The 16,940-nt window shown below is 34.3% G+C and overlaps 1 protein-coding gene across 3 annotated transcripts; it reads right to left on the bottom strand.

Moving 5' to 3' along the window:
* Positions 1-632: 632 nt before the first annotated feature.
* On the bottom strand, positions 633-16,543 carry LOC120266449. 3 transcript variants are annotated; one of them, XM_039274079.1, is made up of 19 exons: positions 16,390-16,543; positions 16,203-16,299; positions 15,848-15,901; positions 15,698-15,750; positions 15,481-15,514; positions 14,919-15,009; positions 14,527-14,618; positions 9,631-9,705; positions 8,994-9,088; positions 8,543-8,672; positions 8,004-8,093; positions 7,238-7,303; positions 6,838-6,929; positions 6,444-6,506; positions 6,285-6,351; positions 5,761-5,849; positions 5,416-5,542; positions 4,989-5,193; positions 633-723 (listed from the first exon to the last, which is right to left on the bottom strand). In XM_039274079.1, exons 1-18 carry the CDS (start codon positions 16,443-16,445, stop codon positions 5,149-5,151), a joined length of 1,416 nt encoding a protein of 471 aa, XP_039130013.1. In that variant the 5' UTR covers positions 16,446-16,543; the 3' UTR covers positions 633-723; positions 4,989-5,148. The 3 variants fall into 3 exon arrangements, with proteins under 3 accessions (XP_039130013.1, XP_039130012.1, XP_039130014.1); XM_039274078.1 differs by having other exon boundaries at positions 633-710; XM_039274080.1 differs by lacking the exon at positions 633-723 and adding an exon at positions 1,238-1,739.
* Between the last annotated feature and the right edge of the window lie 397 nt (positions 16,544-16,940).

Below are 16,940 nucleotides of genomic sequence, written 5' to 3'. Positions count from 1 at the left end.
GGCCACTTTTTTCCTGAACAAAGTAAAAAATCAATCTTCAAATATTTAGTGTGAGCATGAAACATATGATTAGCAAACAAATAAATGGTATTGACATTATCACAAAACAAATGCAGAGTGAATAACCGAACGATACACTCCTTCAAAATATTAAGAACCTAACAAACTTCGAAAATAAAATATACAATAGCTCGATATTCTAACCTTGGCTGAAAAAGGAGAGTGTGTTGTTTCTTTAAAGCCCATGAAATAAGAGTTCCGACATTATGAAAAAGCATAATCAGTGGTGCTATTTCGAGTATTAAGGAATTGACTGAATCATCATCCAAAAAAGCAACAACCTCAGCACCACACAAAGGATAAACAATAAGTCTATAATTTAAGTACACTTGCATGATAACTAAGGATTCTGTTGGCAATTTGAAGATGAGAATCAGTTGGATTATAAAGGAATTGATAGATAGAGTTTTACAACATAAGAAAAGCAGGCGAGTCAAAGTCAAGTATTTGAATGGCTAATACCATGCTTGGAAATTCAGATGCATCCTGAAGTGAAGTGGCACACCATCTTTAGAAAACAGTTATTTTTCATGAATAGGATTGAGAACCAAACATCTATAAAAAATTTTTACCATGTTTGGACCGGTATAAAAATAATCTGGTGTCTTTTTGTAGAACTTCGCCCCAGAGAATAGGATAGTAGTCTAACTCTGTCATAAAAGACTACAAATTAAGTTGAATAAGAAAGCTTTCCAATCATTCAAAAGAAGAGCGTTTAAGATAATATCACCAACACATTATAAAAGCATCATGCAAGCATGATCTTTGCCATAAACAAACAAGGAAGATTCTGTAGTACTATGAGTGAATACATAAAAGGCCTTTTTCATGTGACATACTTAAAGAGATTGAGAAGGATCCTGACATCCTTAAGGCTATGCATAAAAACTTCATCTAGAAGAGTACCATTGAGAAATGCGTTTTTAACATCAGATTAACAAATATTGCATTTTGGGATAAAGTATAAGTAAGAAACCAAATGAATAGTAACAGGACAAGCAACATGTTAGAATTATTGCAAAAACATTCAATAAAATAATATGCAAGCGGAAGCAAAGACAGATTGCGATATGAATCAGCAAATTTGATGAACAATATATTTTATTTAATTTTCAAAGAACATCATATTTGAAAAAAAAAAAAAAATCACTTCTTCAAATGCTAAATTCGTTCATCAGATCATTCTTGATCTCCTAGCGTCTAACAAAAGTCCCACGCCTCTAGATTGCACGTTGGAATTTAAAAACAACCATCTTTTCCTTTCTATTATATCGGCTAGTGTTGGAAAGGGAGAGGATTAAGAAATTAATCTCAGGAGAAAAAAGAGTCAGGGCATAGGGTTAAAAAGGAGTCATATTTATGTTAGACTTCGTTAAGCTTAGTGGAGAGCCAAAGCATCCATGTCCTTCAACTTAATTTTGTCTTTTGGGAAAATTTGTTTGCATTTGATTAATTAAGTCTCACTTGACACCAAACATATTTATGGAATATATCATATACATGCACATCCAACATATCATACCCATACGATCATGAATCTCTAAGATTAACCCAACCCAATGGACCAATCCAAAGCACATAAAAATTCTAATCTATCCCATAGTTTTGCACTCCATACAAATATGTAAATAGTACTTCACAACGGCTTCTTGCTCCACGTTTGCTTGTTAGGCTCAACACTTCAAAGAATAAAACAATCATGGATAACATTGGTGAAATTCATTTATTGTGTTAAATGAATTTAATTAGATTGTTTTTAAAAAGGGGTAATCCGCTAAACAATCATGAATTACATATAAAAACAATTATGCTTAATGATTTTTTTTCCTTAAAAAAATGAATTTTATATATAAATATGACTCCTTAAAAAAATGAATTTTATATATAAATATGACTCATTTTCAACCCTAGCCGTCAATTTTTTTTTCTTGTGAGATAAATTCTCCAATCTCACTCTCTTTCTAACCCTAGTCGCTATATTGGAAAGGAAGAAGTTGTTTCTCAATTCTAACATGTGATCTAGAGGAGTGGAACCTTTGTTCGATGCTAGGAGCCTAGGAGATCATGAAAGATTCGAATAATGAATTCGGCATTTCAAGAGGTAATTTTTAAGATCTAGTATTCTTTGAAAATTAAATAAAATAAGGTGTTCATCAAATATGCTAATTAATATCACAATCTGTTTTTGCTTTTTGCTTCCGCTAGTATCTGATTTTATTGAATTTTTTTGCGATAATTTTAATAGTGATATCATAGGCAAACTAGTTGATTTGATGAACACAAAGTCTAATCATATGATTACATTAGTGTTTCTAATTTGGTTGTTCCATAAAATTGAAAAAAAAAAAAACATGATAAAATTGGATTTTATACACGATTTCTTGATTCTCTTGACTAGGGTTTACTTAATGTTCTTTTTTTATTTCTTGATATGAAACATTAATAAAACCTCTAGAAATTGAGATCTGGAAGAGATGCCTGTAGGCTGACAGCGTAAGGTCGCATAGGAAGCTCACTCGGGGCCTGCGTGCAACCTACATGTGAGAGGCTTGTGCCGAATGAGCATTTGCACCTCCTACGCGACCTTGCTCGTAGCCTCCGGAAGTCTCTTTAGATCTAAATTTTTTGATGTTTTATTAACATTGAACATCAAGAAATCAAGAAAATAAAGTACAATAATTAAACCCTAATCAAGGTCATCAATAAATCAGGTATAAAATCCAATTTTATCACTATTTTTTTTATTTTATAGAACCACTAAATTTGAAACAATAATATAATCATATGATTAGACCTTGCGTTCATCAAATTAACTAGTTTGTCTCTAATACCACTATCAGAATTATTGCAAAAACATTTAATAAAATCATATACAAGCGGAAGCAAAGACAAATTGCGACATCAATTAGCAAATTTGAGGAACATCTTATTTTATTTCATTTTCAAATAATGTCATATCTGAAAAATTACCTCATGAAATGTCTAATGTGTTCATCAGATCATTCTTGATCTCCTAATGTCAAACAAAAATCCCACGCCTCTGGATCGCAGATCGTAAATAAGAAACAACATTCTTTTTCTTTCCAATGTGGTGGCTAGAGTTAGAAAGTAAAATTGGGGAATTACTCACGAGAAAAAGAGAGTCAGCTGCTGGGAGTTAAAAATAAGTCATATTTATACATAAACTTTATTAAGCATGATTACCATAATGTCATTGTGAAGGCACAATGATTTACATGACCCCAAAGAGTAATTTTGGTCTACAAGCCATTATAATTTTAATTAATTATTTGATTCCATAGAATTTTAATTAAAATTTAAACTTAAAACAAAAACCTAGCTCAATCTACCATTTCACTTCATCCCATAAAGTAAAATTCAAAATAACAATTTTACCCGTATGCTCAAACTTAGTATGATTATCAATTCTTTTAGTTGTGACTATGTAGGTTCATCCCAATTAGCAACGAAAGGATATCAAAGGATGTGAGTGATATCTAACCAGTCTCGTGTCTCCACATCGTTACCCAATTGAACAAGAATGAATAGATCATTACAAACCTTTTCAATAATGATTATCATATGTGTATAAACCCCTCATTCTTCTATCCTAACTGAGAGTCTTAGAAAATGTCAAACTTAGTAAACTCGATTATATGCAAATAACCATATTAAAATAAAATTACCAAATTACCTATCATGTTGCACACAATTAGTTTGTTCACCTTGACCAAAGTCTTTTTATCTTACCTACTCATGATTGCATAGGGTATTATCTCGTTTACTTCCGAGAGAACATTTTTTTTTTTTTGTGTGACCACTCATAATTGCTACTTACCCGATATACCTATAGTTTAAATTTTCCCTATCAAAGGGTAACATAGGCCTAACAACTCATGATACCTTAGATCTAAGGTCTAGCCACATGATCATAATTAAAATTCCAATCATTGATGGTCAATGAATAAAACCCATGCGATTGGATTGTTACGAATCATATTTCAATATACCAATCTCATCAATGTATCTATGATATGTGCTCACATTATTCCATAGTATCCAACTAGCACTCTTTATCAAACATATGCCATACAAATTTATATGAATTTTCAATACACAATTAAAAATTTTCCGATTTGTGAACCATTAAAGTGTACAAGTATTAAACCCTACTAGTGTCCTTCTTCTTATCCCATAAAAAATAAAAAGTATAACTTCATACACATGCACTATAATATTCAATACTTATTAATATTCTAATACAAAATTTTATATAAATATAAAAAGAAATACTTATTATTAATCAATAATAATAATAAATGTATGATACAAATGACATGCCCTAATATATGTATCCTCATTAGCATTCCAAGCAATGCACGAAAAAAACAAGACAAAATATATCAAAATAGTCAACGCTTAGTTGTTGATTAAAGCTATTAGCAACAAAATGCACTTTGTGGCGCTCAAGAAAACCATCAAATTTTTGTTTAACTAGAAAGACCTGCTCACATCCGACTGCATTTATGCCAACCACCTTTCAAGTTTCGAACCAGTTAGAAACCTATATATTTGACTGAATTAATTTTAATTAAGGGATTCTGTTTAGAAATATTTCGTTTAATATTGCAAAAGCAGCAATATCTATTCTAATGATTTATTTATTAAAATATGTTATGTAACAAGGTCTATGATAATAATTTAATTTATTATAATAAAATATATAAGAGAGGAAATCGATTGTAATAATTTATTTGATCTCTTCCGTAAATAGCTCCATTCTCTTCTCTTTCACAACACCTTTAAATTGCATACTGTTATCATAAATGGATGCATAAAAAAAATTTAAAAAAAAAGTTAATTTTATTTCCAAAAAAAATAAGTAAATTATCAATAAATTTACTTATTAAAAACACGAAAGCTCTGACCTCAATTGCAGAGCCTCAATAGCCATTGATTTTCTTTCTCTGCCATCACCTTCAAAACCTTTAAAATTAACACTATTTGATTCCACCTGCTATCTTAATCACTTCTCAACACTTCAGGAAGCTTCAAAATATAGGCATCAACAAGATGGAATTTGAGTGATTAGACATTTTCATGTTTTTGAGAAACAAGCAGCAGAGAGGAGTCCTGACATGAATAAAGAAAAATCATTCAGTTTATAATGTGAAAAGTTGAAAACACACTAAATAAAATACAAATGAAACACAAGATTTGTTATATTTGTTGTTGGTTTTGAAATGGTTATAACTGTTGACCAATTTTGTCATTTAACAATTGTGCGTTTAAAGAACTATTATAATGTCCTAGGTTTCATTTCCTCTTCAGAGTTGAAACTAATCTGATACTAACCTTAGTCCCAGCAATGATGGTGCCATTGAGTGGATGTGCAGCACAAACTAGTACACTTTGTGATAGCGGAAGAAATCTATTACGCACGGTTCGTTTATTTTCATCCGCATTGTCCAGTACTTCCTCACTGCAGACAAGACAAATACATCAAGTTTTTAAAAGAGCGCTTGCAAGAAAATAACTATCTTAGGCCACTTAAATGATTCAAAAATGCTAACATTATTATTCATGCTAGGTTGAATAATATGATCGGGATAAACCACATCAACTTTCAAGAAACAATGACAACAAATTTGCATACATTGTACACTTTGATCAGAGGTTCAGTGAAGTGAGAGGACTTACTTGAAATCTACATGGCATGCGGAACTTGCATCTGGAAAGAAATCCAGCAGATATAGGCCATTACTGGAGGAGGAACCAACAGTGTAGATCTGCAGAATAAAGTACGAAAGTTCAAATTCTCAAAGTTCCCATTAGTTATTAAAACATATTTATGCAAATGAGAATCTGCCATTGTGTTTGGCAGTTTGCTAGTGGTTGTAGTATATTCATACAGGAATGCATGACGCACAAACTATCTAAGGTTGCCTCCAAATGTCAAGTGAGCTTAATAACCACTTTTCTCACATCTGATAAAGCTCGATTTCAAAACATACAAATTAAGGTCCAGTGCCTTTGGCACAATACCAGAGCCGTAAAGCAGCGGCACAATACCAGAGCTGTAAAGCAGAATCTTCAGAAAAGTAACCCATCTTCTTCAGTTCTTCTTATGGAAAAAATATGGTCACATACTCAACAGTATAAAACTAAAAATTGTTGATTGAGACAGTATAATATATGCACAAAAGTGTAAATAGAGCTCTTACAGAAGAAGTTGGCAACCAACATGGCTTTCTCAAATCTGAGGGAGCAGATGATAATTCCTGATCATCTCTGCTTAGATAAACAATGAGCCTAGCACTCAGCGGTTGGCAAGAAAAAGGTACTCATCACAAACACACAGCAATTAGTTCATTCACACTTACAACCAAGAAGGAGGGCAGTGTACGTGTGTTACACTGGAGCTGTTGAGATTCAAGACTCCAGACCTGGAAAAATAAAAATAGTCGAGAAATGTCAGCTTCATACCAGCATATATAGAGAATATTCATACCATAAAAGCAAGAATTGAAGCTACTCACAATATTCTAATCTTCATCAAAATTAAGTAAAGAACCATAGAAAGATTGCAAAATTACATATTTCCTCATAATTTATATTATAATGAAATCAAATGGCAAGTCTACAGAAACTGTATATCATTAGACTGCATATACAGAATAACACAAAATAAGGAATTGACATGACAAGTGAGGTCAAATAATTGCATTAAATGATTACATATGGAATAGACACATTTAAGATTATCTTCAGACTTACCAGCCATCATAGAGATGAAATGCTAGCTGGTGACGGCAAGATGGATCAAAGTTGATTGAATGAATACCCCTAGATATTATGTTCAATTGGGCCTAAAATGTGAACAAGAAACTATAAGATGAAACAATTAGATAAAAAATGTTCCAAGAATGACGATCTGACAGACTCATATGATCATTAATGTGAATTTTTGCAGGTATTTTCATCTAAACTTTCTTAAGTAATGGCTACAAAAACAAATTCATAAATAACATTGTTGTTAGAAGGAAAGACACAGAGATAAACATTAGAAATATGAAGCAAGTAGGGGTATCACTGTATCTCACAAAGGATCAGCACAACTTACGTAGCTGCATGGTAGAAGCATTACCATAACTGAGGAAATATATTATCTACAAACCTTCAATGGCGCAATTCTTTCCAACATTGCTGATAACTTAAACGATGCCAGAAGTGGGTAATATACCTGCCACAATAATCCAAAAACAAATGGTTTTGTAGATTTTCAGCATAAAGACCACTTGTTCATTCACATAAATAGACATAAAAAAAATAAGTCAGAATCGACTCTAAATACCAAATAAGATGTCAAAGTTTATGCTTTGAGAATAAATGAAATAAATTCTATCCATTGTATAATATTTGTCTGGCCTTTGCTTGTTAATTTTACTCATGAACCACAAAATTTACAGGCTTCTCACGAACAATATTCAATACTATCATTACAATCACAAAGAAGAGTCAGTAGAGCACCCCCATTCCAAGTGAGAGTTTGAGGATTAGAGAAACATCAGTGCCAAAAAGGAAAAAGGGAAGTGACTTGTGTTTGCAACCCATAAAAAATGCCACGATATCATCTAGAACAGAGCTCCAGCCCAAACTTGTCAATTGCATTACATATCTGAACATCCTATTGTAAAGCAAATTCTTCAAGTAGTTCTTCCCAAGGGAAACCACTTAAAATTTTAACCATCAGAAATATTTCAGCACAAAGAAGTAAGTTCATCAAAATCCTTTATGAACTACTAATCTAAGTTAGGAAGGCTCCATGGGAAAATGCAGTGCCTCAAGTCATCAGTACAAATTTTTTGCATGAAGGAGAATATCTAATAACTGAGATCCAATCACTTAATAAAATTTTGAAGAAAATTAATCATGAAATACACCTCGTTATGACTCTGAAAAGCAAGAGAAGTCCTGCCTCCACGCAGGTCCCAAGCATAGATAATCCCATTTTGTCCAGCTGCAAATACCACCTGCAATATCAAGTTCAAAAACTATGGGTCTTTGATTGCATAATTGAAATATAAGCTTTTAACTTCAATAACATAATTCATGAAAGTTATTGGGTGTCTCCTTTCCTATCCATTACGATTATTAGCTCTAAAAATCATGGCTAAATTTCCAGTTACAGTGCTATGCAATTCCCCAAAGGAATTTTCTCATTTGTAGCTCTCCAGCTATATCCACCATAATATCAAACACATTTAGTGTAATTTTTGAGAACTCAGCAAATATAACTTATCACTCGATAGTCCAGAACAATGATGTTCTGCCCCAACAAATAATAACTAAAACAAGACTTGGAAATAAAAATTTGATGTAGGATAATATCAAAGCTCATATGTAGTCAAGCTCAAGTTGTACTTCATTTTAGGTTTAAGTTATGATCCCAATGAAAGAAGTTTAGGTTGGCATGACTCACTCGATCTTCAATGTCTAACTGAAGACTGGTTAGCTGAGTTTGTGAATTATTTGTGAGCTCAAGATAAGGAAGAGGACTAATCCGTCTATCCCATCCATAGACAACACCATCTAGACCAGATGAAAAAAACCTGGAATAAAATGAATAGGAAAGAGAAAAAAGGTCATTTCCAAAAAACAAAAAAAAAAAAAGAAAGAAATATAAACCATCAGTGATAAAGTTTGGAAAGGCAAATTCATAGTGATAGCAATCCGACAAAATGGGTTTACTTAAAAAGTAAATACAGGTCACATTACAGAGAAAAGAAAGTTTTTAAAAACACACTAATGAATTGAAAATGAAAATAGGTGTCAGTCGTATTATGAATTAATTACTGGTCTCTGAATATTTCCAGTAATACAAGATCCAATTGGTTTCATTCGTAACTGGTTTTTCATATGCAGCTCCTAACCTTGACTTGTCGACTGAAGGAAAAATAATGTCAGACAATCCAATGTGGCGTTCACAATCTTGTCGAGAATTCTTCGGCTTCCCTTTCTCTAACACCTAAGTTAGCAGCAAATAGAAAATTATGATGCAATTGGCCATGCAGCAAATTAGATGACAGAAAAAAAAATCCAGAAAGTAGTTGCATCATCATCTTATTAAAGACTTCTCATGTGTTATCATGTCATTATTAAGGACATTTCCTATTCTAAATTCATCTAGCATTAACAAAAAAGAATATTGCAGCTAAAAGTTTCAAAGAAAAATTACAGGTGGTCTGATGTTAAGTTCACAACTATGATTGACACAAGATAAAAGATAGATATTTCTGTTGATTGTTTACCAAATCCATTATATTTTGTGTATTTACAACAAATAAACTAAAGCTACATGCCAAAAGGACACCACAAACTCCCCTTCAACATGATGTAACACAGCAAAGAAGATAACTAAGGGTTTAAGTTTAGGTTAGAATCATAAGGTACACAGTACGCAGCCTTCACACTGACATGAATAGAAAGAAAATAAAACCTTTAAACCACTATATCAAAGCAAGAAAGTAAATGGTTAGCATAGAAAAGAAAACTAAAAAGAAACTTAACTTCAATGGGTTCAGATGATACATAGCCAATATCAAAAATAGGAACCTTGTTGCCTTGTCTAGATGCACAAGCAACCTGCAGAGATAAACCACCAGAAGTTAAGATATCTATCTCTCCCCTCCACAAATGTAAGAAAAAAGTGGAAGGTGTACATCGATACAATTGCAAACTCACAAATAGCATGTAAATGCACAACTTAGAAGTGCACACAGCATAACTCAACCAAAACAAAAAAATCATAAAAGATGATATTTGTTGACAATAAAATCATTCCTAAGGTGCTCATCATGTACCTGCACATAACCTTTTTGATAACTATCATAACAAGATGTATACAGATAAGGCGTTCACGCATAATTTGCAATGCTAATTTTCTATTAACAAGTCATAATTAGTAAATCACCACCATTTGGTCTCTATAATAAATTATTGATTTTTCCATCCTCATCTGAATCTAGTCATACTCTGTGTAATACGAGAAAAACACAATTGCCATGTTCAAGCAACTGGAAGAAGTTGACTGAAGGCAACTCTTAAATAAACCCTGATATGTATAGACAGAACATGCACTAGAAGACCAATGGGTTAACAGGAATAATCAAATGTCTTTCTATAGTGCATCACATCTTTCTGCTAAGGTCTTGCAAAGATCAGCCTAGCTTGGTCATCAAGTAGCGTGTGAATTTCCTTTTGAATTGTGGTTGTTCTAGCACCCATTTGTCGTTGTTGTTGTAATTGTTATGTCCTAGACTTTGGCCCTGTATCCTAAACCTTAAACATTTGGTTTTAGAGACTTGTGTTATTTTGCTATTTGTATATTATGTATAATTATGCTCTGTATAGGCTGCGAGGCCTTGTATGCCTACCGGGCTTCGGCCCATAAGTGTGTGGCCGTTTGTCAGTGTCTCAGGCTCGCCACGCTGGGTTCGGGGTGTGACAATCACACCATAGCATTTGGCATCTGAGGCTGGAGATTCTGTAAGGTTTTCTTCACTCCAAAATGAACAACCCCCTTCAAAGTATGGGCTTCTCAAATCCATTGTGCTTGATCATCCTCTTTAGGTACACACAATAATGTGCCCTTGCATAGTAAACCACCCTGCAAAACAAATTATATTGCCCTGCTTTGGCATCAACCAACACAGCTTGAACATCAAAATCTACTGTACACAAGCTGGCAAACTCATGAAAACTTGGTTGAACTTACGTAAATACAAATAAGCAAAGTGCTAGCACTAATGGTCTTAATAGCATATGAACCAATTAGTCGTGGATGCATTTTTTGTAGTTGATCAACATATTGACTTGTTGTAAGTCATCCATTTCATGTGATGCGCTTGGTGCAATTTTAACTATGCTTGGATGTGCTGAAGATGTTAGTTTGTGTACACCACTATCTCCTTACCTAGAAGGTAGACCAGCCAGTGTTTCACTCTGGTGTGCTGTTAGGAGTTCCTTGTCACAAATTAGGTAGTTCTTTTGGACCCCTCAAACATTTCGATGTAGTATGGCACAAGCCAGCCGTCTATCATCAACATAGCCCCCATAGCATATCCTTGTTAAAGTCAAACATTTTGGCTAAATTATCACATGGTGATGACTGCACACATGTGAGGTTTTTTCTTTTCAAAAATGACCGCATCTATATTTGGTTGGTAAGTGAGATTAGGTGAGTTAATCAATTCTTTAAGCTCATCCAACGCTTCCTATAAAAAGGCATAGACGATGAAGCCTTCGTTGCACTAGGTGAAAGAAAGAAAGCGAGAGCGAGGGAAAATTGGGAAAGTGAGAAAAATTAATTTTTTGATAGTTAGTATTTTTCTCCTATTATATGAGAGGGTAGATGTTTGCTCCTTACAAATAGAAAGTTTGTAACCCCAAAATTTTCCCACTTAGTAAAGATCTTCTATCCCTTCCCGTGGTTTTTTAGTTTAATTTATTTAGGGGGTTTCCACTTAAAATTTGTCTTTTATTCTCAATATATTATTTTTCAATTTCTTTTGCTGCGACCCTGCTTTATCTAATCCTATATTGTCATAACAATCTTAACACGTCCTCCAATTCAAAGGATCATTGTAGATTTAGCAAGGCAACGGCAAGCACCTTGCATATCTTCCTCTACAAAAGTCAAAACATATCCTCATGTTTTGAACTCTGTTCAAACTTTTAGTTAGCCTTTGTCAATGTATGCAGTGGGGTAACAATGATAGAAAATGTCTGATAAACTTTCGAACATATTAACAAAAGTCCATAAAGCTCTGTACCATTGAAACTCAACGCCACTCACCACAAATCCAAGATAAATCAGGTTTTGCTTACCAAACTCACTTTTTAGGGTTCAACTAGATTTGGTGTTTCTTGCTTAGCATGAAAACTTTCTTAATGCATGTCAAATGCTCTTCCTATGACCGACTATAGATGAGGATATTGTTGAGATAAACAATCACAAAATCATCCAGGAAAGTATGAAAAATGTTGTTCATTAATGCCATAAAGGTAGCAGGAGTATTGCAAAGGCTAAATGGCATGATAAGCCACTCAGATAAGCCATGTCATTTCTGGATGTGGTCTTCCAGGTGTCATCCTCCAAGATCTGGGCTTGATGATTACCAGCCTTCAAGTCCAACTTGGTCAAGTAGCGAGCATTCCTCATTTAGTCTAAAGATATTATCAATCAATGGCAAGGGACAGCGATTCTTGATTGTGATTTTGTTGACAGCTAAATAGTCAATGCACATTTACCATCCATTGTCTTTCTTTTGGTGTGAACATGGTCGGGGAACCACACAGGGAGCTACTTGGTTTTATATCACCATTCTGGAGCAACTTTGCCACTTGTTCCTTTATCTCCTCATTCTCTACTATTGGGCTTTGGTGATAGCTAGATATCACATTCCACAACCTATTTTAGTGGCAATCCCTTGACTTTTTTGAAGAGACCATGGCGCTCACTAATTAGTGACCTCGCCAAGCATTTCCTTGCAAAATAAAGAAAAACTAAATACTTTGCTGCTTGTCTCCTTAGATTCAACTAAACAAATGACCAACAAAGCAAATTTTTGGCAGGCCTTGATCTAAGTCTTGACATAGTAAGCTGTCATTAGATCTACAGTTATTCTTAACAAATTAATACTGTTCGTGATCCCCAATGTAGGGATTGTTGAAAATGAGATTGCAAATATTCAGCGGCACCACCACTTACACCAATTCGCACAGATGTCCATCACCACAAATTACATTTTGTACTAGCCCAGCTTTTGGAATAGACTCTGAGATTTGTTTGTTTTTATTTATGGATGATAACATCAATCAGCTCATTGTTGACCTGATCTCAGAGAGTAACTCCTCCATCTCATTAGGCATATTTAAGTGGATTTGGCAAACACAAGTTCGTCTTTTTCAACATGCCCATTTAAGATAAGCTAGTGTCTACTTTTTATAATCTGTCCAACTAAAATGGGAACATCATTTGTCAATCATGTTGCTGTCATGATTGCCTTTGTGCGTCTACCAAAATCATCTCTCTTCTTCAGTCTTAGCCTCAGATGAAGCTTCCAACATTGATCCTTGACATGTCCTGTGATTTTGCAATGATCACAATATGAGTCAGGATCATAAGGCCCTTTCTTTTTAGAGTCTTTCTTTTAGAATTTATTAAAACCCTTTGTAGACTCCCTAGATAGCTTCCCCCGGGAGAAATTTTGTTCTTGCTCTCAATTGCAATGGCCATTTAGCTCGCTGTGATGATATCACAAACACAAAAAAACAGAGCTCGTCATTGATGAGCTTATCTAACCCGATGGTGTATTTACGGAAAAATTTTAAATAGTTAAGGAAGATACCAAGCGTCCATGCCTAGCGCTAGAAACTGATCACAGTTTTGGTAAAGGCATGCTAGTACTTCCATAGGATATAATTCCTAGATGATCAGTTACTTGAATTGACGCTAGGTGAAATCCTTATCAACATAAGTTTGGAGAGTGGCCTTCCACTATGCTAAATTGCTAATGCATGTTCCACAAGTTTAAGCTTCATGAAAATCACCTTTTCCTTGTTACAATAACAGTAGAAATCAAATTCCGTCTCCAGAAGCCAGGTGTGTATCTTTTCAGCATCGATAGTGCCACCATAGCTGGCGATCTCAACTTAACTTCAAACTTGAATGCTTATAACTTCCTTTTTGGAAGAGATGAAGGCATACACCCATCATCACCAGGGTAGTCATCTCACACACATGCACTATCCTTCACTGGTGTCACATGCACGGTTGCACCTTTCAAGTTCCTATGAGCTAACTGATGTTTGCCACTTGCATTACTGGTGGTCCTGCACAGTAGGCCTTGATCCAAACTAAAGCAGTCTTCATGTCATGCGACGTGACCTTGGTGACAAGGTTAGATGGTGTCCTCGTTTGCTCGTCTATCAACATGCTAGGTGAACTCCTTGTTGTCCTTGTTGATGGCACTTACAGAAGATATCTAAGGAAGGAGAGCTAGTAGCTTTGAAAAAGCTTAGCTCTATACCACTTAATCCATCGGAGAAGGCAGGGTCACATGCCTCCCGAAAGATATCTAAGCAAAATTAGTAAAAGAAAACAAGGTGGGAAAGAAAACCTTGTTATTTCTTCTCTAAACTGCACAAGCCATCTGACCTCTTTTTAATAGCAAACTAAGATAAAAACAAAATATTTAAACAACAACCTAATCTCTACCCTAACCACCTTATCTCCTTATTCTAGTCTTAGCCAATCATCTTTATCTTAACCAAATTGGTTTTCTCCTAATCAGAATTTGTTAGATCATAAAAAATCATAGCTTTCAACATTCTGTTGTTTCATATGTAATCCTCTTACATCATAACACATCAATTATAAGGAGAAGTGCATCTCTTTCAAACCTCATCTTGATTTGTTGGATTCCACCGAACAACACCTAGTGGTTGTGAAGTAGAGTGGTGCAGCAATTGCTTTTTTTCATCCTCCAATGAACCTGAAATGAGAAGTTACTAAGCAATCACTTGAACATACACAGCACATCCACAAAGTGGAATGCAATTTCATCTTGCAACCCTTATATATATATATATATATATAGAGAGAGAGAGAGAGAGAGAGAGAGAAATGAACACTATTAGGGGATTAGTCATTAACTAAAGAAAGGTTAACATCCTTTTATATGGTGCACATTCAGTAGCCTAAAGAAAATCTATCATTGCATTTGAAAATAACAGAAAAATAACAAAGAAAGAAACATTAAGCGAGTCCTAAGTTGGATTTCAATGATCCTTACTTGATGATGGACCATATGTTGTGCAATAAAGGCTTTCAAAATCATGAACTGTTAAGCATCCTGACTTTGTTACTGATGCCAGATAAATTCCCTGTACATATTCAAGCATTAATTTATCAAAAAAAAAAAAATTTAGGAATAGTAGATGAGATCATAGTCCCTTTCAATACACAGCAGTAACGAGAATCTGCCAATAAAACTACTGATCCTGCATTAGAGAACTGAACAAATAAAATTGATGGCCATAATTCACATTTCACAGTAATCTTGAGTGAGCAGAAATAGGAAGTTGGAGCTTCCTCTAACTCTTTATGTATAGAATCAGCAAAAGGAACTGCTAGAAAATCAAGCAAGCCCAATGGAACTAGTAATAATTCATAAGGTTTGTCTGTATTTCCCCTCGAAAAAAAGACCATAGTGCCATCACAGCCCTTTATTATAATTCAAGCATATCTCCACAAGTTATTCAATACATTATAGAGAAAATTAAAAATATTTCACAGCCTTCAAAACTTCGATACAGTGTCAAAATAGGGCATATAAAAGTTTATCAAAACTTCACCTTGCTGTCAAATTCCAACCCGGAGATGCCCGCCCTGAGAAAGTTGTTCATAAAAGATAAACTGCTTATGAATAAGATTAAATCCACTAACTAAATATACACACCACACCAACCTGATCATGTAGAAAAATATATACTAAAGTAGTTGTAAAAAACAATAAAGAAGGAAAAGAAAGGAAAAAGAAAAAAAGAACAACAGCAACAACAATTAACACACCTCAAAGAAGAGATAGGTTCATCCTGATTAACAGCATTAGCCAAAAGCGTCATCTGAGACACATACGAGAACAAATATGTAGCATACATTAATAAAACATGATAATTATCCCATAATTCAACAATATCAGGATGTTTAAGTGGCCCATACATGTGTTGGACACATATCAAACCCAATGCTGTAGTGATGCCCAAAAGTCCCAACCTTTCCAAACCACCAACAAAACAAATCAATCAGAGTAAATAAACAAGAAACATTTGCTCAATAAGTTAAACAAATTAAAAGAAAAATAAAATAAAATCAGCCATCAAGACCGTTCATATACACTGAAGCATAAAAAAGAAGAAAAAAAAGCTGAAATTCGCTTGGTGCACAACCAATCCAAATAAGTAAAGTATAAAGGATAAGTATCTAAAATCCGAAATAGAAGGGAAGAGAACCCCAGATGACCTAGATTCAGCAGCCAAGAAAATCAAAGCTGGGGAAAGGAAGAGAACACGCATACCTCAGCGTAGGAATCAAGGATTAACTGAGAGGTTTCATGGCGGTATCTGGAGGAGATCCTACCATCCAATTCAAGTACGCTTCTCCCCCACCGAGGTCTAGTGCACAACGGAGAGACGATTGAATCAAGGAAAACAGGATTTGGAACCAATTCTACAAAAGGGAAGAAGAAGAAGAGGATGGAGTACCTCCGAGATGGTTTAGGGTTTTGAGGAGCATCCACGGGAAGGAGGTATCTCTCCATTGAAGCATCGATTGATTGGGATTGGCGCGTAGGGATGAAGATTGGTAGTGATCGGTGTACAAAATCAGGTTATTGTTCCCGCCAAATTCTTATCCTTAACGGAGCTCCGCTATGTGATTGAACCCGATCCGATTTTGGATATTGGATATGAGGATGGTTCGGTATCTACTTTTAAAATAGGTTTGATTTTGCCATCTTCAAGATTATTTATTTCAGATCCCTACCCAACAAGAGCTGGAGTCCTATTTGTGAGGACATAGGATTTGTCAGATGTTAAAGCAAATAAGTATATTTTAATTGATAATACTTTTGTGTATATTATTTTTTATTTTTTTTAAAAAGCATGCATTAAAAGAAAAAAAAAAGTACAACAACACAATCCACTGGCTAAAAACCTGACAAAGGACAACAATAGCGAAACAATTGTCCAGAGACAAAACAAAACAAAATAAAAATAAAAACAAACCCAAGGAAAATAAGGAGACTTAGGATACC

The sequence above is a fragment of the Dioscorea cayenensis genome, chromosome 8, assembly GCF_009730915.1.
Source record: "Dioscorea cayenensis subsp. rotundata cultivar TDr96_F1 chromosome 8, TDr96_F1_v2_PseudoChromosome.rev07_lg8_w22 25.fasta, whole genome shotgun sequence".
In the NCBI taxonomy this organism is placed as follows: domain Eukaryota; kingdom Viridiplantae; phylum Streptophyta; class Magnoliopsida; order Dioscoreales; family Dioscoreaceae; genus Dioscorea; species Dioscorea cayenensis.
Note: the sequence above shows the minus strand (reverse complement) of the source record. Positions and strands in the feature narration are given on the sequence as shown.

What these genes read in the sequence shown, in the direction of transcription:
- LOC120266449 (XM_039274079.1), bottom strand. Translation starts at nt 16,445, where the DNA reads ATGGAGAGATACCTCCTTCCCGTGGATGCTCCTCAAAACCCTAAACCA. An exon ending in GGTTGGAATTTGACAGCAAG is followed by an intron (nt 15,010 to 15,480) that starts GTGAAGTTTTGA and finishes GAATATGTACAG; the next exon opens with GGAATTTATCTGGCATCAGT. An exon ending in GCATGCCATGTAGATTTCAA is followed by an intron (nt 5,543 to 5,760) that starts GTAAGTCCTCTC and finishes TCTTGTCTGCAG; the next exon opens with TGAGGAAGTACTGGACAATG.